The sequence below is a fragment of the Gadus chalcogrammus genome, chromosome 4 (assembly GCF_026213295.1).
Source record: "Gadus chalcogrammus isolate NIFS_2021 chromosome 4, NIFS_Gcha_1.0, whole genome shotgun sequence".
Taxonomy (NCBI): domain Eukaryota; kingdom Metazoa; phylum Chordata; class Actinopteri; order Gadiformes; family Gadidae; genus Gadus; species Gadus chalcogrammus.
The window spans coordinates 10,570,604-10,597,173 of record NC_079415.1 but is presented as its reverse complement, the minus strand read 5'-3'; the positions used below and the strand labels follow the sequence as shown (position 1 = coordinate 10,597,173).

At 45.0% G+C, this 26,570-nt stretch overlaps 3 protein-coding genes across 3 annotated transcripts; 1 reads left to right on the top strand and 2 right to left on the bottom strand.

The window, feature by feature from the left end:
* The first annotated feature begins 32 nt into the window (after positions 1–32).
* Positions 33–8,408, top strand: anxa4 (annexin A4). The gene is made up of 13 exons (XM_056588557.1): positions 33–119; positions 1,276–1,326; positions 1,693–1,780; positions 2,918–3,012; positions 3,903–4,016; positions 4,486–4,576; positions 5,009–5,088; positions 5,454–5,510; positions 5,600–5,693; positions 6,211–6,306; positions 6,698–6,756; positions 7,501–7,623; positions 8,205–8,408. The coding sequence occupies exons 2-13, from the start codon at positions 1,318–1,320 to the stop codon at positions 8,262–8,264; spliced, it is 966 nt and encodes a 321-aa protein (XP_056444532.1). The 5' UTR covers positions 33–119; positions 1,276–1,317; the 3' UTR covers positions 8,265–8,408.
* Positions 8,409–9,391: 983 nt separating this feature from the next.
* Positions 9,392–13,808, bottom strand: LOC130381118 (transcription factor IIIB 50 kDa subunit-like). Its single transcript, XM_056588558.1, has 4 exons — positions 13,537–13,808; positions 13,206–13,265; positions 12,610–12,931; positions 9,392–11,205 (listed from the first exon to the last, which is right to left on the bottom strand). The coding sequence occupies exons 1-4, from the start codon at positions 13,685–13,687 to the stop codon at positions 10,608–10,610; spliced, it is 1,131 nt and encodes a 376-aa protein (XP_056444533.1). The 5' UTR covers positions 13,688–13,808; the 3' UTR covers positions 9,392–10,607.
* A 99-nt stretch (positions 13,809–13,907) lies between these two features.
* LOC130381104 (rab11 family-interacting protein 1-like) lies at positions 13,908–26,204 on the bottom strand. Its single transcript, XM_056588538.1, has 5 exons — positions 25,642–26,204; positions 22,037–22,512; positions 19,584–21,558; positions 15,300–15,420; positions 13,908–15,055 (listed from the first exon to the last, which is right to left on the bottom strand). Exons 1-5 carry the CDS (start codon positions 25,989–25,991, stop codon positions 14,855–14,857), a joined length of 3,123 nt encoding a protein of 1,040 aa, XP_056444513.1. The 5' UTR covers positions 25,992–26,204; the 3' UTR covers positions 13,908–14,854.
* Between the last annotated feature and the right edge of the window lie 366 nt (positions 26,205–26,570).

The window sequence follows — 26,570 nt, the reverse complement described above, 5'->3', positions numbered from 1 at the left end:
AGATCCCTGAGCAAGGGGCGGGACCTGAGAATGAAAGGTTATATAATTGGTTTCCTGGATCTCACTCGTCCAGTCCTCAACCCTCTGACGTTTCGGCCGACTGTCCGTCTTCTGAAGAGGTAATCTATTATCATTGGGAATTATCATCTTTCTATTCGTTTTCTCAAAAGTTAAATCGATGTATAAATATAGTTATTGCAACATATTTGTAAGGGCGTGTCCATGTTCCAAGCTCCGTACTAACCTAGTCATTAACTGATACCCTTCTTTCAATCGTTCTTTATAAAGTTTGATAAACTATCGACTTTTTTTTAGAAGATATGTGATTTATGTTATCTAATGTGTTTGGTGGGTGAGGTTACGGTTATATCTAGACTTGTGTCTCTACCGAACTCGAACCCTACTTTGCAAACATAAGCCGAGTCAACGATCAGAACAATGGGAAGAAATTGAAAAATTACAACATACCAAGTTGATTTAGGTTTTCGATCCATGGCTGATCCTTTGCTCATTCATTATTCTCCATTGCCAAATTAATTTCCGTATTGAATAGAAGGTGTTGTATACTACAATTTGTTTGGTTTATAAAGTCAATGAGGAAGGATGCCATGATATGTAACGTAATTCATATTTTAATTCAGAAGAATAATTGAGCAGAAAACAGTGTGGAATCCCTAACTCCTCTTGACATAGAAAACATTGATGAACTATAGCCCAACCTTCTTCCCAGGTTAAAAATAACCTTTAGCTGTTCATTAAACCTAAAAAAGTTATTCTATGCATTCAGAAATGGCAAAGGTCATGTGATAACCAAATGGGATTTTGCAGAACTCATCCAATGCTGCTTGTACTGGTTTGTCTGCACATTGCAATCTGTAAATATGTCTTTATAATTATTCTCATGTGAATCAGCTAAGATAAACCAATAAGCAGCTCTCTTCACTCCAGTGGGTACAGCTGTTGCTCCACAAACCCTTTTGTCTTTCCACTTAAATAACTTCAAAAATGTCCATCAAAGAACTCCTCACTGAGGAAAGCCCTTCCCGAAGAGGATGGCATTAATTATTGCTTGGGGTTAACAATAGGAAAACGTGAGACGTAAGATATTAGCCGGGCTTCATAACCCGATCCTGTGTTTGAGGCTTCCTGTTTTGGAGGCGTATTATCCTCTGTCTAATGAGAGAGCACCCTGCTTTAACTAGACCAGCAGCCAGGCCAGAGGGTTGTTAGACTGGAACGCACATTTGATTAAGTTGCCTTTTGCGTTTCTTGCAGAATCCCTCTCGAGTTTGGAACGCTAAATCAGCTTTCATCACAATGGCAGCGGTAAGTAGAAAGCACAGACGACTGGAGAAGAGTATGAAAGTGAGGAAGTGGCATGTAGTAAATGGTGTTGGACTGAATTTTAAATAAGCTTTGCACATGGCTTCATGCATTCATCGTAAAAACTGCCCAATCACAACCGTAAAACCTTATGAGAAATTGCAGTGAAGCTCATTTCTAAGAATAGAACTGCATTCAAAAGTAAAAGTCACTACTTGATGTCCACACATCAAAGTCCACGAAAGCTAACATGTGTAAAGAATGTAAATATTGCAAACCTGTGTGAGATGATGGTGAGTCATGTCGTCATAATAAAAGTACCAACTAGGCTATCCCATGAGGACTGAGCAGTGTTGTGTTGGTTAACAGATTGGTCAGCGTGGCGCAGTGACAGAGGCGGCTGGCTTTAAAGTGGAGGAAGATATCAAGAGACTCAGAGAAGCCATGAAGGGGACCGGTAAGAGACACTCAGGAATCAGTCTCCGCTAACTGGTGCTGTTGTTATTGTTGTTCCCTGAGGAGAAATAATTATTGATTGGTCCTTTTGCCTATTTTAGGCGTTTTCTCATGAAGCCTTTCTCTTCTAATCTCTGCAACCTCATCTTTTCAGGAGGATTATAATCAGACCCTAAATGAGAGCTTAAATTTGAGAATAGAATGATGGGAAACAATTTAAGAACTCACCTTAACCCTTGATATGACAGTGGAATATACTTGATAGAAAACGATTTAAGAACTCACCTTAACCTTTAAACATTGGAATGGAATACACATGATGGGAAACGATGGAGGACGAACCATTAGCTTCTGGTGTTCTTTTTTTGGTAGGATTCAATGTTTTTTATTGATTTATTAATTTCACAGGGTTGATGGTCATTGACTGTTTCAGAGTTAGCTAATTCCCTACATTAAATGGGCAGTCCCTATAAAGGTCCCTTTTTCAGAGTAAGAGCCTGGTCTCCCCAGTCTTTACAGGGCTCTGGATTTGATTGATGGTCCTGCTGGACTCATTGACAACAGAAGGTAGGCAGCTGGATGAGTCAAAACTGTTCCGGACAGCATGTTAGCTTGATGTAGCTACAGTAACCAGCTACAACCAGCTACAAGACCAAGAACCTTCCCACTAGGTCAGTAAAAATTGGTAAACCACTGACACAGTGCTGCTTATGGCTGTGGTGATCGCAGCAGCAACCATGTTTAGTAGCTAGGATACGGGCAAATACAGTTCTGCTTACTACAAGCTAAACTGTGTGCATGTAGGCTAGAAAACGGGCAGGTCCTATGGAACTTTTGACCGGTTGTAGGATTGTTCCATAATGCAGCCGACCTTGCAGACATTGGGTTTCTGTTTTTTGTTGACACTGCAGTCGGCATAGGAACTGAAATTGTGTCTTGAAAAGTTTTGGTTAGAGTTTTACACTTTTTTATTGCTGAATGGTTTCATTGTTGCTACAGTTACAGAGTGGGAGGGAAATGTTGTTCGGACTCCCATTTGAACTGATACGCAAAGCAGCAGTGTTATACTTTCTGACAGACTGTGTGTGTGTGCGTGTGCGCGTGTGTGTGTGGGATGTTTTTATATGTTAATGTTCAGGCACTGATGAGGCAGCTCTCATCGAGGTCCTTGCCCGCCGTACAATCGCCCAGAGGCAACTTATCAAAGAACAATACAAACAGCAAGTGGGGAAGGTGAGTGTTTGGACTCCTCGTTAAATAGTTGTGTTACTGTGAAGCCCCGCCCAAGACAGACAACCGAACAGAACCGTTGAAGAGTTAATACTCCCAAAGGCAGACAATGGGTGTGGCTCAGTGCGGTCTTGTAGATACGAATGTGGGAAGTTAACCATTTATGTGAAAGGAAACACATGCCTACTATGCAGCGTTAGCAGAGATAGAGTCAAGGACAAAGGTTGTCTTTCTAAAGGACACCTTTGGATCGAGTAAAGGGGGAAATTATGGTTCCTAGGGTCATCTGGTTCGATACACTAACGGAGCAGTGTATACTTAAAATGTCAGAAAAGGAATGAGGAAGCCACCGAGAGGGAAAAGATTTGAAGTGAGAATCCTCGTGGGTAGAAAAAGTGAGTCACAGTCAACAGTCTCCAGTCTGAGGTCATACCGTTGTTCTACAGCTTCTCCTTGCAGAACACGCCCTGTGGGAAACACGGCACCAATGACCGTTTTCTATATGTACACACCAAATAGACATGGTTCCCACCTTGAGGAAGGTTACATGTGTAGAATAATTCTGAATTTTGTGTTGTAGTATTGGTTTAGTAGTACTTCATCATGCAAGTTGACTCCCTCTAACAAAGTTAAAGCACTTACCATAGGTATAATTAACCTTAAGTCTTAGTCCTAATTATGTTATTTTGTCTTCTTTGTTTACCATCAAAACGAGTAATCTGAATAAGAACTGCAACAATTAACGGGAATTGGCCGACATCTCTTCAAATAAAGCATGAACTGAGCTTTTTCTGTGTAACTTATTAACGGGAATTAAGGGGAATTGGCCGACATCTCTTCAAATAAAGCATGAACGGAGCTTTGTTTACCATGGTTCACTGCTCCCCTGTTAGAGCCTAGCAGATGACCTGGACTCTGAGCTGAGCGGGAACTTCCAGAAGGTGGTCCTGGGTCTTCTGATGCTGGCGCCCGTCTACGATGCCCATGAGCTGAGGACCTCAATGAAGGTCTCAATGACAATCTACTGTCCAACCCTTAGACCCTTCTCACAGACGTGTCATTGTAGGACCAACCCCGGGGTCGCTCGTAACACTAATTACAGGCCTGCTTCTTTTGTGTACAAAAGGCAGATGGTCCGTGGTCAATTTGTGACCCGTGTACTGTTCGGCCTACAATGACTACTCTGTGAAAGGGTCTATCGGAACAGACTATTTTATAGGTGGAAAATAAGTTATTTCAACCAATATAAAACTATCTTTGTTCTGTTATAGCTTGTTATGATTTTCCTTTTTAGGTTGTCCATATGACTTTTATCATCAATTGTATTTTGTTAACTGTTTTTGTAAAGGCATTTTATTGTGTTTCCATCTCACTCATCCAGCATTGGTAATGGTTTGTTCGGCGTTGGTTTTATCCAGGTGTATTATATGTTTGTGTATCCAATAGCAATCTATAATACCATATCTCTGATCCTAGGGTGCCGGAACAGAAGAGGCCGCTCTCATTGATATTCTTGCATCAAGGACAACCGAGGAAGTCAAAATTATCAATCTGGTCTACAAGAAAAGTGAGTATCGTGTTGTAATTATTGTTTAACATGAACAATGGGTCAAATGTCTATTGGTGCACATGGCTTGTGTAGGATGACGATGGTGTTGCTTAATCCTCTTAATTTATATTGTACTACTACAGTCAAAGGGCTATACGATACATCACAGCAATTTGTAATGAAATACATTTCCATCATGAAAATATAATTTCATGATGTAAAAGACTGTGTGTGTGTGTAAATATATCTGACATCTGACATCGGATATTATGCATCAGTCTCCTTGCCTTTGTTTAGCATGAGACAGAGAAATACAGTTTGAAAGCAAACTGCAACATCAATTATTCATGATAGTAATGGCTCTCTAACCCTTTGCAGTCTATTGTTGTGTCCTTTATTTGTAAAGGGCAAGCATTTGACTTTTTTGTGTGTTTGTGTTTTTGTTTCTAGAACATGACAATAGCCTGGAAGATGATGTTTGTGGAGACACTTCTGGAATGTTCCAGAGAGTTCTTGTGTCCTTGCTAACGGTGAGTGAACATAACGTGATGCCAAATGTTAGCATCATTATTAGCATATTCACCCCACAAAATAAGAGGCATATTTTTTTATAAACTAATGTTTTAGTTCAGGAAAGTGTCACAACACGCCGTACTTATTTTGAATTCACTTTGTTGGCCAATGCAAGTCAAACACCTTGTGGGATTTATTTGAGGATTAACATGCGGTGAGGGCCCATTGAATTGTGGTAGAGATTATCCGTGCTTCTAAAACCATTTTTGGAGGAAAAAGGGTTTTCGGGGCTAAAAAAATAGGGTTTAGCAGGATTTAATTGATGTGAAGTTAATGTATTGGGTGTTAGGGATAACATTGTCGCTGTGATCCGATTGGGCAGGCTGGGCGCGACGAGGGCACTGCTGTGGACCCGGCGCTGGCGGTCCAGGACGCTAAGGTAGATTAACCACCGCCACTCTGAGTATCTGGATGTCCCTGTGTTGTGGGTGGTGGTGGTTGACGCTCGTGTCCCTGGTGTCCTGTTAGGATATCTTCGAGGCAGGGGAGGCTCGCTGGGGAACGGATGAAGTGAAGTTCCTCACTGTGCTCTGTGTAAGGAACCGGAACCACCTGCTCAAAGGTATTATATAAACCTGATATTATATATCCTATAGTAATACCACTTACACTAACAATAACCCCTTATAGAAAAGAACCCCTTATACAAAATAACCCTTCTATTGTATAACCTTTATATAAATAAGACTTACACTAACAATAACCCCTTATAGAAAAGAACCCCTTATACAAAATAACCCTTCTATTGTATAACCTTTATATAAATAAGACTTACACTAACAATAACCCCTTATAGAAAAGAACCCCTTATACAAAATAACCCCTCTATTGTATAACCTTTATATAAATAAGACTTACACTAACAATAACCCCTTATAGAAAAGAACCCCTTATACAAAATAATCCTTCTATTGTATAACCTTTACATAAATAAGACTTACACTAACAATAACCCCTTATAGAAAAGAACCCCTTATACAAAATAACCCTTCTATTGTATAACCTTCATATGAATAACACTTGTATAAAATAACACCAAATATAAAATAACCCACACCCCGTTCCCCTGGGTGTTGCAGTGTTCGAGGAGTACAAGAAGGTGTCTGGACGGGACATCGAGGACAGCATCAAGCGCGAGATGTCTGGCAGTCTGGAGGAGGTCTTCTTGGCCATAGGTCTGTTACGCTGCTTTAAGTGAAACGTTTTGGTATTGTGTCGAAGATCTGGAACACAGTCATTATGCCATTTGGGTCACGATTTATAAAATAATATTGTCATTCAGAAAGTACATGGTTTGGGCCAGTCCCGGCCAAACCTGAGGGTATGCCACTTCCTCGTTTTGTGTGGACGTGCGGAGCTCCGTCCGGGCAGCGGCTAACGCTGTTGTCAGCTGCGCACAAGAGGGGTGGACCTTCTGAGACGGTGTAGAATAGTGTTGTGGTGTATGGGGAATTTCATGCAACGTTGCAGGGCTCGACATGGCTGGCTAGTGAAATGGACGGCGGGTTTCAGCAAGATCATTGCAATGTTAAAAGTATTTTTTTTGTGTGTTTTTCCTTATTGCAGTGAAATGTCTGAAGAACAAGCCAGCGTTCTTCGCTGAGCGATTGTACAAATCAATGAAGGTAGGAGTTTGACCTCTCAATTTACTATGTAATAATGGGTGTGTCTGTGTGTCAATATGTCTGTCTATATGTATAGATATTTATATATAATTTCCTCTGGACTCACCTAACCCTAACCCATCTGAATTCCCTGATATGTAATCCAGGCTTTATTCGTACCCGACCCCACCCCAGACAGAAAAACATTCACCATAACCATCCAATGCCATTCACCCCAGCCATTAAACCCCTACTTCTATATTCAGAGCTCCACTAAAAATGGCATGCAAATCCAACAGCCGCATTCCTCCCACCGCATTCCTCCCACAAGTCAAACAGCGACAAGGACATAATGGATGAAATGACCCAAGGCAGTGTATACCTTTTAGACTATGGCGATATTTGTGGTCACTTAAAAAAACCACCCAAGCTAAGACAGCACAGCAGACACATAATAGCGTGACTGACGAGGGATAGGTTTACATCAATGCCATTCTAATTGAATCACACAGCAGAGCTGAATTCAGTTCTCAAAATAAGGCTTACTATGTGAGCTAGGTAAATTCCCACAGAATTGCTAACATATTATGAACTTGACAAACCAAGTCCAACACAGCCTCTATAGCAGCCTCTCCACCTGCCCAGCCATCGTACCAATAAATCAATCAGAGAGAGGGAGAGAGGGAGAAAGAGCGAGCGAGAGAGTTAGGTGTTCTTCTTGCTAGTGAGTTGAAGTCCCAGTTTTTAACGCCCACTTCCTCCCAGGGCATGGGAACCACAGACAGCGTCCTCATCAGGACCATGGTGGCACGAGCCGAGATCGACATGTTGGACATCAAGGTGGAGTTCTTCAAGATGTATGGGAAGACCCTCTACTCCTTTATCAAGGTGACTATTCAACTGATCCTACCAGACTCTCATACCTAATTTCATTTGCACAGAGAGTCTGGACCTACTCAATTGACAAACGTTAACTCACTTGAAGGCGGGTGTCCGTTGTAGTTTAAAACTATTGGATCGGCCCAGTGCCACTCTGGATCTGCCATAACCAATCGCTAACGTTTGGCCGGCAATCACGTTACGCGCAGGCTGTTAACAAACCAAACACCGTGTGTGAAGATGTCTTTCAACGAGAGCTGACTTTAAAGCATTGTTCTCAGCCACTCCCTCTGTTCGCTGATTGGACCCAGATAATTTGTGGGTTGAAAACCCACTAACATACCGCAGACCCAGGCGTAGTACTGAAGGGAAATTCAAATTGAGCAGAAATACCTAAGCGGGCCAGGCCAGGCTACTTCTTCTTGGTGATTGCCACGTTTGTCCACGTTTGTTGGTCTGGAATGGTGACAAAGAGAAGGCTATTTGCTTAACAAATCAGGTGTTGACTTTAGACGATTGCATTGGTACTATGTTTCTTGTGTTTCACTTTTTTTTAAAGCTTTTCTTGGGATTCTGTTTGATTTTGGCAGGGCGACACATCCGGGGACTACCGCAAGATCCTGCTGGAGTTATGTGGAGAAGACAAGTAGAAGCCGGAGTCAGCCATGTTGTTTGGTTGCTCGGAAATTCAATTATTTTACACCCTGCGTTTACAATCGGCCCCTGGCATTTCACCTATACACAAGATACCTTTTCGCTGTTGTATCCGCTAATAAAAAAACAGTGACATTTGACACCTTTTGTGTTTATCTATTGACCCCGTTCGGATGGATGTTCACCACCGCCTCGTGATAAAAATCCATTTGTATAATTGGGAGACTTTTTTTTTTTGCTCCCATAGACTCGTCTGATCCAATTACCTTTTAATAAAGTACTGAAGCATGATTAGGAGGCCAGCAAAGTACGGTCTAATCTATTTAAGGTGGAAGCTTCATAGATCATGCACACCATCAGCCCATATGTGTGTTCCACGTTTGTCCACTAGGGAGGTTTACCGCAGCTTTCTAGTCTGTGAGACTTGTCTAACATCTCGTGAGACTTTTGAAGCGAAACGGTCCGTATTCCTTAAATTACGTTTTCAGTTCAAAATCTAGCAACGCAGTGCCACTGCCTGGTACTGTACCCTGAATGATTATATAACATTAGTATTACGACACTGCCAGACTCAATCTAAATACAAAACAGATTAGTGATTAACTTGGCCAACCGTACTCGTTAACATCAAGTATTATCATTTCAGAATATGTAAAATACAATATGCTTATCGTTAAGTTTAGAATAATGAAACTTGATTAGGTGCTACTATATCAGACAATCAGGCATATGACCTTCCGTGACTCATTATTGCTGATTATTTTCTACATCCCAGAAATGTTGAATTCATTTGAAGACATGAATCTGCACTCAGTTCTTCTGGTGTAAAAATATTCATGATGTTAAATGTTTATTTACTACATAACAATCCCTCTTTCAGAATATCCTATTAAAGCGTTACACTCAAGAATGTGTATTTATTATAGCAATTACATCTACATGAATTAATTGTTACCCCAGTGTCTTCCCAAGTAGTGATGTTATGGTTTTGGTCGAGGCATCGGGGCGTGTGTGGAGTACCTCGACTCCTCCCCCCAGCGAAGCTCCGTATCGAGTAGGATTCACGTAGGCGAAATTACGTAGCGTGACGTTCGCGGATTCATCTTGGGCTGTTCCGCGATATGGGTTCACAATTGCCACATCATTTACAAAAATAACACAACCCAGTTCCAAGATCACTTTAATGGCAATTGAATTAATCACTGTCATCATGCAGTTGTATTATTACAATTATTAGGCTACTGTAGTTGATAAGACCTATTTTGCCCGGGATGCCTACTTTAATTCTTTGTCAAATGATTTATTTTTCTACCTTGAGCTCGGGAGATATTTATGAACGGCACCCTCACACGTATCACTGAAATGACTTTAATTCCAATGTTTTGATTTTGTACGAAGCAAACATCACATTTTGGGCTGGGCGTTCTTTCATCATAATTTCATTCACCACTAGGTGTCCCTAGCGTACTCATTTAAAGCTTCGAGGTCGAACCACTTCGGTGGTTCATCTGGCTGCGAGGCTTTGACGTTTCGGCATCATGAGGCATCATCTCGGCACCACTACCCACAAGGTCATATTCCCTTTCGCTGAGCTGCTTTCTAGTGTATAATGGATGTTGTCAAACTGTTCACAGTACAGCATGGCTACCAGCACCCTCTGATCACCTGTTTGTAACACCCCTGGACTACAAAATATAATGTCACAGCAATATTAGGTTCAACATGCTGCCCAAAGCACAAAACACTGCTCAAACCTTGGAAACACATGGAAATCTTTGTGGTACCATCAATGAAAAAAAGTTATTTATTTTAAGGTAATTGTAGAAAAACAGAAACTCACTTTAGTGGCAATTGCGCACAATTCAAACAAAATCCAGCAAATGTTCAAACTGAAGAAAAGTTATTAATATACAGTATTTCCATCAGTGTAGGCAAAAAATAATCAAATTAAAGTGCACTGAACATGCCCAGGAACATCCTTCACTTCTTTCCGGAACATTCTTGGTCCTCGGTGGCGGCGAGGAGCTGTTGCTGCGTCTGCAGGTAGTCCCTCACTTCCTGAGGCCTGCGTATGTACGAGTCGATCTCGCTGTCGGAAATCTCCTCGTCTCCGTTCACTTCGGCCCACCGCGAAGCATCCGTCCTACAGACCTTGGCGTGGCGGGCGCAGGGCGGGGCGAACATCGCCCTCTTGCCCCAGTGGACCGCCGGCCGTTGCTCCTGGGTACCTTGCGTTTCGCCGCCCTCCTCAGGATCTCCATTTACGGCCTTCAGCGTGCACGGCTCCGGCGGTGAATCCGTCCCGTCGGGCTGATGGCCGGGGGCTCGTGGTGGGGGGTCTACGGTGCTGGGCTGGATTCCATTCCCCTGGGTCTCCTCCTGGGTCCCCCGTCTGTCCTCTTGGGCCCCCGGGCTCTCCCCTTCAGTCCCCTGGCTCTCCCCTTCAGTCCCCTGGCTCTCCCTTCAGTCCCCCGGCTCTCCCCCTCCTCTTCTTCAGCCCCCTGGCTCTCCTCCTCCTCGGCCCTCTGGCTTGCCTCGTGGGTGCGCAGGGCCTCCCTCAGCAGGGCGTGGCGGTGCTGCAGGATGTCCTCCACGTGCAGAGCCACGTCGTCCGGGGCCCCCCCGCTCAGCCAGGGGATCTCCTGGCCCAGCCGGCACAGCACCTCCCTCATCTCCCCCACTCGCTGTGCCGCCGTCTTGTTCAGGGGCATGTGCGACAGCCGGCAGAACTTGTTCAGGGAGTAGCGCAGGCGCGTCTTGGTGGGCCTCAGCGACTGCCAGCTGAGGAAGATGGCCGCCATCATGATGGGGACCGGGTGGCGGCCCGTGACGATCCAGCTGTCCGTGGCCAGCTCCACCAGCGCCACGGCGCGCTTGGCCAGGTCCGCCGAGGTCTCGGCCAGCTCCTCCGGGACGTGAGCGCTGCTCAGTTTGTACCTGGAGGGATCAGTTAAAGAGTGAGGGCCAGAACACAGACGGCTTTTAGATCTATAAAGCAGAACATTTGTTTTGAGAACAATTTGGATAGCTTTTTGGACTCTGGAGCTGTTCATGTAGCTGTTAAATTCCCAAATAATAGAATCACAGAACAGTAACGTCATAAGGGGAGGAAGTTGAAATATTTGCCACTTTGTCAATACATATAATTTCTAAAGGCCTATTATTCTTAATCCCATATTGGCAACCATTTCTAAGCCTTCCTGTGAGATGGGAGAGGTGGATTTGTCCCGGTAGGTATTGATGCAATGCTCACCCTGAGACTGAGGTAATGCCCATCGGTCAACAAAATAGACGCGTGAATGAAATAATGTTTCATCCGATTTGAATTTCTTAAAAGGGAATTTTTTTTTTCATTCCATAATTTCCCCCAGAGACTGGAGAAATCCCTATCGACCTCTAACACTTCCCGCTAGGGCTGGGCGATTAATCGGATTTCGATCTGGATTTCGATTTTAGCGTCAAACGATCACAAAACTAATATAATGGTGTTTTTTGGAGGCGCACACAAAAGCTGTGTGCGCCTCCAGACTATTATGAATCTAAAATGACTGCGTTGGGTTCTCCGACGTCTCTGATGCTTCCACTTTCACATTAACCTGAAGTAGACAGAGCTGCGACATGGAGGAGAAAGGGATTGTTGCCCGCGCTTGTCTTCCGCCGGAGCCCCGCTGCCTGCTGTTGAGGGGCACACAGCTTTCGGCCATGATATTATATAGAAATGATATTATTTAGATATAGAGCTCCGGGAGTCCGCAAACGGCAACAATCACTTCTCCTCCATGCTGCTGTTCACGCTGGACTGCAGGGAGTGAATGCTGATTGGCTGTTATGCTACGTCCCCCAGGGAGTGAACGCTGATTGGCTGTTATGCTACGTCCCTCAGGGAGTGAACGCTGATTGGCTGTTATGCTACGTCCCTCAGGGAGTGAACTCTGAATGGCTGTTATGCTACGTCCCTCAGGGAGTGAACTCTGATTGGCTGTTATGCTACGTCCCTCAGGGAGTGAACGCAGATTGGCATTGTGGGAGATGTCGTTTTCAATCCGCAAGTGCCAAAAAGTCAATATCTGCCTTTTCTCGGTCAAGAAGGCACGAAATTTGAAATTTATGTTACTCTTCAACTAAATATATGACCCACTTTCAATACAGATTCACGTCTCCACCGGTGAAATTCTCCTTTAAACTGATTGAAGAGAACAAGATAAATTATAAATCACCCTACAACTAATCATCTGCATATCACTGAAACATAACCCTACTGTTTACTTGTCATGTTCAACGATGCACCCCATCTATGATAACGTTGACCACATCTACGCTACGAGCGGGTCGAGTACTCACTCCCGGGAGTGGGCCTCCAGCACGTAGGTGATGCTGCTCTTGGGGACCTCCACGTCCAGGACCTTCTCCAGCTGCTTGAAGACCCCTCCCACCAGCGCGGGGTCCGTCTCCACCAGGCCGCTGATGGTGCCCAGGGCGAGGGGCCAGTTGCACAGGCGGCAGCTCACCAGCACGCAGCAGCCCACCAGCGCCTCCTTCTTGGCGAGCGTGACGTGGATGAAGCTGGCGTGGGTGTACGCCTGCCTGAAGTAAACCTCCGCCAGTTCCTCCACATCGTAGCTGAGCCGTAGGATGCGGCACAACGCTCGCACACGCTGCAGTCCTGAAGGAAGGACGGCGCGGATGATCATGTGTTGCATTATCATTCAATATTAAAAGACAATGTTAATAACAAAACCGCGTGTGCGCACACACACACACACACACACACACACACACACACACACACACACACACACACACACACACACACACACACACACACACACACACACACACACACACACACACGAATAATATAATAAATATGTGGTCCCACTTAACATGACACCATAAAACAAGACTTGTATTAGGCCAACTTTAATACTCTTACTTACCCTTTATCAGATTTCTGCAGGGCACCTTTGACTGAGCTGTGCTGTGACTATATCGAACATCTAAAAGGAAGGTTATGTACAAAAAGTTAATTTATTTTAAACTATAAGCCTCGATTATAGAAAATAAAATACAGTGATGTGTTCCATATCACAATAACAGGAAGTATTAATTGGTTTTCATCTCTATTTTACTTTCTATTTATGATTAGCGCCACAAACAAGTTCATAGTATCAGACTTAATTAATATTGAAATACTCCTAATACTAACTAAAAAACATGCATGTTGACGTCCATGTGTTGTTCATGAATAGACTAGTAACATTAGCATACCTTCTGTTCCCGCGCCCGTGTCCGTGACGAGAAGTCCTTCGGACACCACAGAGCCACAGTCCTGACAGACGAGTTGGGACTCCGCGTAGAGATCATCCTGAACGACACTTGACGAGCCGCACTGTGGGCACGACCGAGCTGCGCGGAGCATGTCTCACTTACTACCAACTTCTGACTACCAAGTTCTACAAAGTTGTTCGTGCAACGTGTTGACGAAAACGCCACATGGAAAAAGAGGGGGTAAACAAATATCTCCTCTGACGTCCCTTTAACGTCGGCCGGTGTTCTTCTTCTTGTAGTCTTTTCAGTAGAAAGATGCGTCGAAGCAGATACTGCCAACCGCTGGTCTATTTTCGTAATTACATCAACCACATGTATTGCACGAGAATACAGCCCAGTGGGCACAGCCAGGAATCTGCCTGGAAAAACAGTTGGCGGTTCTCTTGTAGGCAAACCAAATAATGAAAGTCTCTGGAAGTGTGTCCCTACCTTGAAAAAAGACACCTCCATCTCCAAGGCCTCGGGCATCCAGGCAGAACCAGACACACCAGTAAATGTTTGAGTTCCCCCCCATCGCAGTCCACTTCATTAAGTTCAGTTAATAAGTTCTGATATAAAATCAGATTTTGATTCACGCACGTGATTATAAACCAGAGGAACACTGTTATTTAATGCATTTCTTTATTTGTGTATATACATTTTTACACCAAAAAACAATAAAAGGATTCAAAGGTTCTTTGAAAATGTGGTATATGGGCCTATTTCACAGGATATACAAAAATAATCAAGTTGTCAATCAAAAGCATATTTATGAAGGCTTATTTATTAGATCATCTTTAAAAATCCCTTATAATACACAGCGTATATTTGGTTTATATTGAGTCAATGGTATTTCTAGACATTTGCTTGATTTCAAGTGATTTTCTCCTTCATATCGGTGGAAATAGTTTACCCTCAACCTCAATCAACCTTGTATGGTTAGGAGTGCTGCCTTTATGATGTCATGATCAGACATCAAATGTTTCAGATGGTATCATGATGTCATAATTAAACAAACCATCAGATGGTATGTCGTCATGATTAGACAACAATTGTATCGGATGGTATCATGTACGGCGATCAGACATCAACTGTAAGGGATCGTTTCATGACGTCATGATTTGACATCCACTGTATCAAATGCTCTCACAACATCATGATTAGACATCTAGTGTATAAAATGAATGGTATCATGCCATTATGATTAGACATCGGCTGTATCATATGGCCTCGTGCATCGAGTTTAGACACCAACGCCTTGAGTCAGACATGTCTCGAGTCAGTGCTTCAGAGCGTTCATGGACATCAGGATGCCGGGCTCCTCCTCCATGATGCGCACCAGCAGGTTGTCTATGTACTGCTCCAGCTCCGAGATCTTGTGGTCCCTCTGCGTCAGCTGGCCCTGGAGCTTCTGCAGCAGCAGGATGAGCTCTCCTCGGGTGAGCTGAGAGAATGGACCCCTGGCCTCTTCCTCCTTCACCTAGGAACCAGACGGTCACAATGAGCACCACACGCTTCAAATTAACTACACCTACGCCGAAAATAGTAATAACATTTAACAGCTGCTAATGGGATTTACGAGGCTATTTATAATCTAATCCCGCACTCACCTCAGTAACCCTGACAGGGGTATACCATGGGATACATGTAGAACAGTGTCATCTTCCTGATTTCACCTGCATTATCATTAACCACCGCATGGTCAACACGCTCCCAGGGCTCACCGCGACAGCGTTCCGACCGGCCCGGGTGATCTCCGACGGTGTGTTAGAGGCTGGAGTGGCTGAGACGGACGAGACGGCAGACTGCTGCTCCCACACTCTGAGAGGCTTTACTGGATGACTTCTGGAACGACATGGACACATCTGAGCTCCGTGGCACATGAGCCCTTGACCCATCGCACTCAAGGGGGGGTCAAGGGCCCCCCCTTGAGTGCGATGAAAAAAAAACAAGGTTCTTCCTCCTTAAAGATAATGTTGCATCAAACAACTCATATTTTATACAGTATTATTTGATAACAAGATCAAGGAGGAAAAGAGTCGAAATGTGCTCATAAAGCACATTTTTAAAAAGCAGTTTTTTTTGTGTGTTCTTGTAGTACCAAACCAACAACACCATTGCAGTGGGCGACCTGACCTTGTAGGCTCCAGAAGCAGTACAAATCGAACACATCCACTGCCACTTATCAAGCACTCTCTTCAGGTAAAACAAAGCTAGGTGCGCCTCATTAGAAGAGTATAGTACGTGGAGAAAGCATTGTGGTGGTTCATCGACCTTCAATACCGTGACACTAACCATATTAAAATGGTTGAAAAACACCAGGCACCGTAAAATCACAGACACACCCAACTACGAGTAAAATACTAGTTCACAAAACGACTACTTCTCCACCATCTATCGTGCAACGAATACAACTGATAGAACTACTGGTAGGCTTATAGTGTGGACTCTGACCTACACCCGTGCGGTGGGTGGGGGGGGGTGGAGAGGCTACTGCTATCAGAGCTGTGGAGGTCTCACCTTTGTGAGGGTGTAGGAGGCCCGGTGCCTGTCTCCGACCCGACTGCAGCAGGCCGGGCGGCCGTCTCCGCCCTACCTCCCTGCTCCGCGGCAGCCTCTGTCCTCCGAGGCTGCACGGTGGCTTGGGTCTCGCTGGCGTCTCCGGTTGGGGGCGGGCCCGTGGGTCTCGCGCTAGAGGAGACCGTGACTCGGGCTTCTGAACACGCGTTCCTGCTCGGTTTCGCGGGGCTGCTTTCTTTGTCCTCTGGGGGCGGTGGTGCTCGGACCGTCTTCAGCGATCTAACTCTGGATGAAGAACTACCATCGGTGTCGAGAGGAGTCTGGGCCTCCTCATCTTCATCCTCCTCGTCGAAGGGGTTTGTTCCATACGTGCTGGGTCTTGGTTCCGTCACTGTGTGAGGACCAGACACGTTGGAGTTCTTCCGGGTATCTTTGAAGGACAAGGCAGGTCTCGGAGCATGCTCTGGCCTCCCATCATGGACTTGCGCCGATACCTTGGTTATGTTTGGGTTCGGTTTAGCCGGAGCTGGACCTTTGGTGTTTTTGGATGGCTGTGGTGCCTCAAAGGCTCCAGTCGCATGGACCGTTTGAACCGTTTTTTCTTCAAATTGGGGTCCGTGTTGTTTAGGAGGTTGAGGAGCTGTGCGAGCAGCACGCGGGCGGTCCTTCTTGCCATCAGAGCCCTCATCCAGATGAAGGCTGGTCTTGATTCCCCCCAGAAAAAGGGGGGTGGGGAAACAGAAGGGACGGTGGAGACAGAAAGGTTGTTTGGTTTGTCATGAAGAAGTTCTTGGTTGCTAGGCGGTGGAGGGGCGTGGCGTTTCTTCCCCGATAAATGCTCGTCGGATTCCGATTCTTCAAAGAATGGGTTGGACGGCTCGAAAAGTGGTGAGGGGGTGCGTCGCGATGCAGGACTAGGAGTAGAGAGGATATCCCAGTAGAATCACATTACTTGCATTATAATTATTATCAGTTCTAATAGTAGGTCATGAATACATATTTAGAAGCGACTGACACACATATTTAACCAAGAATATCTAACCATCATCAACCATCAATATTTTTGGTTTGTCATTTGGTAAAATGAAGGGGCTACAGGCGTTAGAAAATGTGTGAGTCGGACACGCAACACAAACGTTTATTTGTTAAGTACATCATTTAGTACATTAGTTTGAGTTAATGTAGAATTCATTAATAGCGGAAGCCGTAAGCATTTCTAGTAGTGTAACCTTCCACTCGGTCGGCAGAATGCTATGCACCAGAGACACAGGGAGAGACACTTGAGAGACAATGCACTAGTAATGAACCAAAGAAAAGGTCACACACAACCACATTTCCTTCTCTTTCACTGTACCTCTGCAGGCCGAATTCAGCCTTCCTTTTTTTCATCTCACCTCTCAGAGCAAGAGGCAACCACTTCCCCTCACACACCGCTTGTGACACCTTGCGCTATCACATATGATTGTAACGACACCGAGTTTAAACACACACACACACACACACACACACACACACACACACACACACACACACACACACACACACACACACACACACACACACACACACACACACACACACACACACACACACACACACACACACACACACACAGTTAACTGACCCGTTGCTAAGCTAATGTGTACACGAGACGGCGGAATGGATGACAAGCCAACAGTTGAAATCAAATCTCCACAGGTGTTTCAGGTCTATTGACTCTACAGTAGGTTCAGAGTTATTATACTGTCCGTCTACGGACTATACTCGTTAGTTATTACACTGCATTTTACACATTATTACACACTTTTTTTCTGATTAAGTGTAGTAACACACCTTTGTCCTACACAATCTCATTCATACCTAGAGGACTGGACAGGCTGTTATAATGTTATTATCATGGACCGCCCTTAGTGGAGATGAAACGAGATCTCAGGGCCTCCTCATAGGAAATATGACACTTTGCCCTAGAAGATGCTAGACACCAGGATGCATAAACAAGCAGTTGAAGATCATTTACCGTCAGGTTTCATGGTGTCAAGTGACAAGCCATGGACAACTTGTAAAGAAACTGATTTAGTGCCTGTTATGTTTTTTTTTCCTTTCGTGTACAATTGTGATGATTAATTAAAAGGATTATCTCAGTGATTGGAACACGTTCATTGATTTGCTTTTTTGTGTTTCAGTTCGTATTCGTTTAGGTTGGTTGTCACATTTGGCAAAAATGGGACTGTGATTGGAAAGCTGAAGACACAATGATGCATATGATTCCTATCCAGCCATTCATTATTGTATACTTATAAAACATTTAGCAAAGTGCTTTAATTGATCTAGAAAATTATCAGAATAGGTCAGAAAAGTAAAATGTATATTGATATAACGTAATTACTTCCATATAAAAAAGTCTGCATTTTTTGGGTATACATAATGAGCTTAATGTAACTCGAGGCACAAAAGGCGTGCACATGGAAACACTCGCACAAACATAATCCAAAATGCATAGTTTGTCATAGCATTTGAAGATGAACATTCCCTGATAATAGTAAAGGGGAACCGTCGCGCACAGTTGTCCTATGAGTGACATTGCTTCACCCAGGAGGGAGAAAGTCACCGGAAAGTATATTCCCTGAATAGGCAGAAACTAGGACAGTTTGAGGAAGCATTGGATTGGGAAACACGAGTGGCTAAAAACGAACAAAATGGAGCAATCACCAGAGCCTGACGATGACATTTGTCATACTACCCTATTTTACTCTACCCCCATTTAATTGTTTGATTCCACATTTAAAAGTGTGGATTTCAAAGTTACCTCGCAGAATGAACAGGCAGAGCATGGCCTCAATAAGCAGACAAACAAAACACATGCAGTAGTTATGTAGCCGACAGTTGGCTACAGCTAGCAACATCCAATGTTTTTTGTATATGCGCTTGGGGCATCTCATAGCAGAATCAAGAGCTTGATTTCAAAATGTTATTTCTTAACAATGTGGTCATTGTAGTGAATGTTGCAAAGTTAGAATTGGTTGTTAGCATTTGATTTTGAAGTTATGCTATACTGGTTAGATAAGTTAGTGAGCAGTGGAATTTCTTTTGATTTAGCAGCATAACCTCAACCTAAATAAATGAGAATATATACACAAGTTTATAAACTTCATGCTATAATAATATACAATTCTACATTCATTTGAATATGCTTTACCTAAGCTCTATGTTTGTGCAATGTACATAATGTTGGTGTGTATGCTTCTGTGCCAAATGCAAAAATACATCAGTGTAAACATGAAACATGACTTATTCCTCAATAACTCAAATGGTCGATACTACCTTGTTTTACTACTAAGGCCGACTAACGACTAACATTTTACTGCTAGTTTTACTAGGCAGATACTATATGTGCAGCTGTGTATGAAAGTCCATCGTGTAATGAATAGGCCTGGTGTGTTTGTGAAGAGTGTGAAGCCCCCCCCCCCCCCATGTGGACACACACTCACCTTTGCCTGGCGGTCGGAACGTCGGCGGTCCGACGGGCGAGGGGTCCCTCAGGTGTTGGGGGGCCGTCGTCTTCGGAGGTGGGGACGGAGCGCACGGGGACCCTGCGACACGCCGACTCTATTCCCCCGGGGCTCTTGTTAGTCAACGCAGAGTTTGGACCCAGATAAGGGTCGTGGGTGGAGGGGGGGCCAAACGGTGTGTTTTTCACCGTCTCTTTGGTCATGAACTCTTCCTCTAGCTCGCCTCCCTCTTCTTCACTCCCTCTCCTCTCGTCCTCCCGTCTCTGCTGCTCCTGCACACGCTCTTCCTCCTCCCGCCTGACTTGTTCTTGCCTCTTGATCCTTTCTTCCTCAAGAAGACTCTCCTCCCTCCTCATTCTTTCCCGTTCTTCTTGCCTTTTGACCTCCTGCTCCTCCTCCTCTGCCACTTCTCTCCTCCTTCTCTCCTCCCCTTCCATCAAGATCCTTTCCTCTTCCTGGCGTTTCTTCGCTTTCTCTATTCTAGTCGTTTCTTCTTCTACTCTTCTCTCCTCCTCCTCTCTCTCCTTCTCCATCCTAAATCTTTCTTCCACTAGTTCCCTTTCTCTCACTCTTCTCTCTTCTTTCTCCTGCATGTCACTCATCCGCTCCTCCTCCTCCTCCCTTACCCTTCTCTCCTCCTCCCCTCTCTCTTTCTCCATCCTAAATCTTTCTTCGTCTAGACTCCTTTCTCTCAGTCTTATCTCCTGCATCTCACTCATCCTCGCCTCCTCCTCCCTAACCTTTCTCTCCTCCTCCTCCTCCCTAACCCTTCTCTCCTCCTCCTCCCTCATCCTAAATCTTTCTTCCTCTTGTTCCTTTTCTCTCAGTTTTCTCTCTTCTCTCTCCTGCATCTCACTCAACCTTTCCTCCTCCTCCTCCCTTACCCTTCTCTCCTCCTTCTCCATCCTAAATCTTTCATCCTCCAATTCCTTTTCTCTCAGTCGTCTCTCTTCTCTCTCCTGTAACATGGTCATCTTCTCCTCCTCCTCCTCCTCCTCCTCCCTAACCCTTCTCTCCTCCTCCTCCTCCTCCTCCTCCCTAACTCTTCTCTCCTCCTCCTCCTCCTTCACCTTCTCCAACCTCACCCTTTCTCTCTCGTATTCCTCTTCTAACCTTTCCTTCTCTTTCTCTATTCTAATCCGTTCTTGCTTTTCCTCCCATTCCCTCTTCATTTTCTCTTCTTCCTCTTTCTCCAACCTGGTCCGTTCCTCTTCCCGTCGTTCCTTCTCTTCTCTCTCTGCTCTTTCTTTCTCTATTCTGACCATTTCCTCTTTCATCCTAAACTTTTCCTCCTCCTCCATCCTCTTTGTTCTTTCTCTCTCCTCTTCCAACTCTCTTCTTTTCACCTCTTCTCTCCTACACCGCTCCTCTTCCTCCCTCTCCCTCCTCATTCTATCCTCCTCATCTCTTTGATATTTACGCTGTTGTTCTTCAATCTCCCCCTTTTCCAATTCCTCTCGTCTCATCCTCTCTTCATCCAGACGTTTCCTCTGCTCCTCCTCTTCTCTCCTCCTCTCTATCCTCATCTGTTCCTCCTGTCTGGCCTTTTCCTCTTCCTGCTTCCCTCTCCTTTGCTCGTATTCACTCACATCCACCTCCTCCTCCTCCTCCTCCTCCTCCTCCACCTCTCCCTCCTCGGCTGCCTTGGTGCTCAGCCAGGGGGAGGACTGCGGCCGGGGGACCCTGAGGGAATCGTAGGAGCTGAACGACCCCTCCACGGAGCCCCGGTGGAGGTCCTCCATGGAGCCCCGGCCGGAGCTGGACAGGCTGAAGGTGGAGCTGGCCCGGGAGCCTGCCCGGGCCGTGGGCTCCTCCGTGTACACATGGCCGCCGGGCCTGGGGGCATCGGGACCGCCATGCTGGGCCGGGTCCGCCACCGAGGCGGAGGCCTTGGAGGATTTACTGTCGTTGCTTCCGGAACGCTTGTGGAGCCCAAACTTGAACTTCTTCTTACCTGAAGGGAAAGAAAAACAAAATGGGAAGGGGTTCCAGACAAACTATTATTGAAGATCCGGGTCTCTTGTTCAAGAGAGACTTGAGTACAAAGTGTATCATTAAAACTAATATAATCTAAACTCACTCTATAATAAATACATGGAAACAAGTTTGAAACACACATTAAAATCAATCATGATTTGTTACGATTTTGGATCTGACCCATTTGGACCAAAGTATCGAGCTTCAGAGTACACTTCAATTTATTACAAATATGCAGTGCAGATAATCTAAACGCAGTCCGTCCCAGATCAGCGTTAGTTCATGGCACCAGCAGCACAACAAAGTCTTGTTTAATCTGAAGCTGAAGTCCCCTAATGTAAACCTCTAGCTAACAAGTACGAGTCTAACTCTCATGCAAGAGTTGGATGTGCACGGTCGTTACGAAAAGACATGAGGGTAGAAGTTAAGAGCTTGGATCCCTTGGATCCTCTGACCTTCTGAGGGCTCCACGTTGAGTCCAGAGGACCGGCTGCCAGACAGCGTCTGGTTCCTCTCAGGCAGAGGGCCCAGGAACGACATGGACTGGGACATGTTCTTCTTCAGGGTGGACTTGTGCGAGAACAACGACTTCAGCTTGAGTTTCTTCTTGCCGCTCTTCTCCTTGGTGGCCCCCACAGCCCCCTCAACGCCCGCTGCGCCCTCCTCCTCCTCCTCCACCTCCTCCTCGCTGTCAGTCAGCACCTGGCTGAACGACGACGGCACGATGGCCGACACCGAGTCAAGGCCGCTGCCGTCCTTCTTCTTGCCCCGCAGCTTGTCCTTGATCTTCCCCAGGCGGGACCTGGACTTGTCCATGCCGGAGAGGTCGAACATGCTGGCGGTCATGTTGTTCCTCATGAACTGGATGTCCAGCAGCACCTCCCCTCGCTCCTTGTCCGCCTTGCCGCCTTTGTCCACAAGCTTGAACCACCTGGAGGAGGAGAAGGCGAGCAGGTCTGTGACAGGTTAGGGCGCCCGTGGTGCGACACATGCTAATCGCGCTAGGCTTCTCGTTGGCTTAAATATGTGGATCAATTTCAATTAATTACATTATTTTCATCATTGATTTTTTATTAAATTGAATAAGTTACTTTTGCCACACCCACTTAACCCATGGGTTTGGGTGCATTTGTTTTGCTTAAATCTCAGAAACGATGGCTGTGATGAAAATATTTGACGTTGATGTGCAGAACCCAACGAACCGGATGGAGAAGCCGAATGGAAGAAAACCAATTTGACTACATTTATATCTACCTGTACATAACTAGCATCTAATCAGTCCCTCGGCTTTCTCATTTAGGTCTACAGACATACACTCTCACTCCTAGCGTCTTGTATGCCTTCAAAATGGCCAAAATTATTTCACCAACTTGCAAGACAGAAATGTATACTGTCAGCATAAAAATACACAGTCAGCTCAAAAGGGGCCTGTTGGGTTAAGAGCTGAGGCCAGCAGTTCATCCCCCACAGAGCTGAACAAACAAGCAACTGAAGCCTGGAAGGAAATGGGGGGGGGGGGGGGGGGGGGCTGGGGGATACGCGTGTGTGTGTGTGCGTGTGTCTGCACACGTGCGTTAGTCATAAATCACATGAATGTTTGGTCTTTTTGGACTAAACTAAAGTAGGTCCCGTTTCTAATAGTTGTAGTTTCTAGCAAGAGAGTAAGATACAATAGAAGAGTTGGATCCACTGAAATGTGATTATAGGCTCAAGTAACAATACATCAACTCTACTACTACATCCCCATCTATTGTAGGGAAACGTTGTAAATGTCATATTGTAGGGAACAATCTATTCTCTCGACCAGAAGGTCATTACAGTAAAGGTCTGTCTGTCATAATAAACACGTAGGTATGCAGAGCAAACCCTTTACTACCAACACAACAACACATTAGTCATTGTCTGCATCACGCCATCGCCCACTGAGTCAGGGAAGAATCTCCTCCTCACCCTCCCTCTCTCCTCCTGCCCTCTCCTCCTCACCCTCCCTCTTTGCTCCTCACCCCACGTCTCCGCCTCACCCTAGGTCTCTCCTCCACTCCCTCTGCCTCTCACTCTCCTCCTCAGCCTACCGCTTTCCTCCTCACCCCACTTGACTCCCCCTCGTTAAATTTGACACCTACACATGACTAAGGGAGGCGCCTTCTACAGGAATCTGATTAGTTACTGGCTGGTACACGACACAGCACAGGCCACACAAATACACCAAAGAAAAAGCATTTCATATGTCAAAAGGTAAAGTAGAGTTCCTCTGATAGCTCGTCCATGTGAAGGGCAGCTGTGAAAGGTTGTTTCCTAGGCCCTCTCAGCCAATAGATAAGGATGAACGATGAGCAAGCCTCTCTTCGGCAGAAATGTTTGTGCGGAAATAGGCACAGCGCGAGGTTTCGTCACACACCTTGCTAACCCATTGTTATTCAGTGATGCCTACCATTGAATAGGAAGATAAAAAAGGAACCGTAATGACACGAGGAGGAAGCAACAAAAGAACCAGGCGTAGCCAGGTAGTCACGTAACGCCCGAAAGGACTCTGGTGACAGCGCTGTGTTGCCTGTCAAGACAAGAGAAATAATGTCCTGTTCTAACGTTCAGCTGGATGAGCACACACACACACACACACACACACACACACACACACACACACACACACACACACACACACACACACACACACACACACACACACACACACACACACACACACACACACACACACCACTCTTTACTTCTGGTTGCTAATGATTTTCCTTCGCCATTTCCTGCCGAGACCCTGATAACCAGATATAGCAATTATCTGGTTGCAACACAATGCATTATAGTAGGCCGTGTGTTCATGTTTGAAGAGAAGTAAACTCAATCGTTTCTATCCTCATATTGTTGTGGGATAGGTCGGCCAGGATTGCTATTCAACAGACAAAAGGAAAACGTCCGTCTTCACTGGAACGACTGATGCACTCGGTGCAGAGTCTGACATTACAGAGAAGAAACTCTTCTTGAAAATAAACAAAAAAGTCCAAACCTATCTGCCTCTAGAGACACAAGCGCCGAGTCATCAGGGAGATGGTACTTCCTGAGGTTCTTCCGCTGTTGTCATGAGCTGCATTGTGTTTACATCACTCACTAATGTTCCTTAATGTGTGTGTGGAAAGCACACACACATTAAAACAAGTGATTGTATCTTTTGTGTGTGATCTCAAATTGCTAGCCTGGTGAAAGAAATATTCCACAAAAATGTGGCCTTTAACCGGTTTCTTGAAACTCATATCTCTGCACGCAAAACATATTCAATGAACCAAATCATTTATAATGAACATGAAGTAGGTTTAAGTTGCTTTAGAAACAATGTCAGCAGCCTAAAGAACATTCATTGACTGGATGCATGTTATGATGACCCTTCAATGGATTCACTACTGGATGACCTTATTGACTAGAAGGAATGTAAACAAGATTAACCATTACTATGGAAACATAGAAACACCTGTGCAACAAGCAAGGCCTGGCGCTGCCCACACAACACATTTCACGGCACACTTCAAGTCCGGCCCACATAGTTTGTTTTTCACCACAAAGCAGACAGGAATGCAAGGCTGGCCTTGAGCTGGATTTAAACCAAAGAACTGAAGGAAAGTTTTTTTGCAGCCTCAACACAACACAACTTGAATGGTCAATGTTTTGGAGACAATACACAACACAACTTCAATTAAAGAATTAACTTTGAGAGACATACAAGAATCCATGCATAAAGTATGTGTACAACTTTACAAACTGTAATGTGTGTGTGTGTGTGTGTGTGTGTGTGTGTGTGTGTGTGTGTGTGTGTGTGTGTGTGTGTGTGTGTGTGTGTGTGTGTGTGTGTGTGTGTGTGTGTGTGTGTGTGTGTGTGTGTGTGTCCTGTACACACACGGGTCTTTGTCAAGTGTAAACAGGAAGAAATAGAACCAGTAAGGCCAACGTCTCCACCCCAATCCAAAATAACCTTTACTTTCCAAAATAGAATCCACCATTATGATATACATAGCATAATGTGCACTCAATCTCTTGTTTGTACTGGAACGCTTACTCTGTCTTGTTTCTGGATTTCACTTCATGGAGATCCAACAGACTGACAACAGCTTGCCCCAGCGGCTTGTCTGGACCAACAAGCGCCCGGTGCATCACGTGAACGCGTAACGTGCCGCGCTCGGCGTTTCCTTGGTGGGCTGGAGGCAGGTCGAAGCTGGCCTGCTCCTTCCACATTGGCGCCACACTCTTCTCGGCCACCTCGGTGGAAAACTTGTCTTTCGCGACTTGCATGATGGCATACGCGTCGTTGGTGCCATTTTTTCCCTTTATCCTGAGTCCTCTGGCCTGGAGCACCGTTACCTGGGCGCTCGTTGGGAACCATTGTTGACTTTGATCAGCCAAAGACATGGCTGACCCGCGCTACCCTCCCCAGGTCTGAGCGAGAAGATAAAGGAAAACACCCGCAAGTTAACCGTCGCTGACCGTACCTCGATTTGTCTTGGGAGGCAAATGCGAGAAAGTTTTGCCTGTTAACTGCACTGGACGAACTTGAGGAACCAGCTGATTGGGCGTGTAAGGTTACATCGAGAAGTTAAAGACACGCCTCCAGCAGGTTGAAAGCAGTCACGTGACGCACTGAACGCACGACACACCTGCTTTTAAGAAATAGGCTACATTGTTATTACTAACCTACAGTGCCTGCATGTATACGCCCTATTGAAAACTCCATCACAAAGAACTTTGTTCACAAACTATAGTCTAATAGCCAAGTAGCCTGCGTGTTGACTAGTAAAACCTGTGTTAAAATGTGTTGGTTGAGTTGTTCTGCCAATAGATAAGCAAATTCAAAGAAATACAGACAGTTAATAATATACATTTTTAATATACAATATACATTTTATTTACAATATACATTTTTATGAATTAGTCAATTTAAATAAATGTAACATTTGAATAATAATTACATTAACAACAACAATAAAAATA

Bases quoted from the DNA above. Each gene is read 5' to 3' on its own strand.
- anxa4 (XM_056588557.1), top strand. The intron at 5,694-6,210 runs GTATTATATAAA...TGGGTGTTGCAG, and splicing joins CCGGAACCACCTGCTCAAAG to TGTTCGAGGAGTACAAGAAG. The intron at 6,307-6,697 runs GTCTGTTACGCT...TCCTTATTGCAG, and splicing joins GGAGGTCTTCTTGGCCATAG to TGAAATGTCTGAAGAACAAG.
- LOC130381118 (XM_056588558.1), bottom strand. From the start codon at position 13,687: ATGCTCCGCGCAGCTCGGTCGTGCCCACAGTGCGGCTCGTCAAGTGTC. The intron at 13,266-13,536 runs GTATGCTAATGT...CCTTCCTTTTAG, and splicing joins CACGGGCGCGGGAACAGAAG to ATGTTCGATATAGTCACAGC. The intron at 11,206-12,609 runs GTGAGTACTCGA...TGATCCCTCCAG, and splicing joins CTGGAGGCCCACTCCCGGGA to GTACAAACTGAGCAGCGCTC.
- LOC130381104 (XM_056588538.1), bottom strand. From the start codon at position 25,991: ATGTCTTTGGCTGATCAAAGTCAACAATGGTTCCCAACGAGCGCCCAG. The intron at 22,513-25,641 runs GTAAGCGTTCCA...CTCCTCCTCCAG, and splicing joins AAATCCAGAAACAAGACAGA to GTGGTTCAAGCTTGTGGACA. The intron at 15,056-15,299 runs GTGAGCCCTGGG...TCTGGTTCCTAG, and splicing joins CCGGTCGGAACGCTGTCGCG to GTGAAGGAGGAAGAGGCCAG.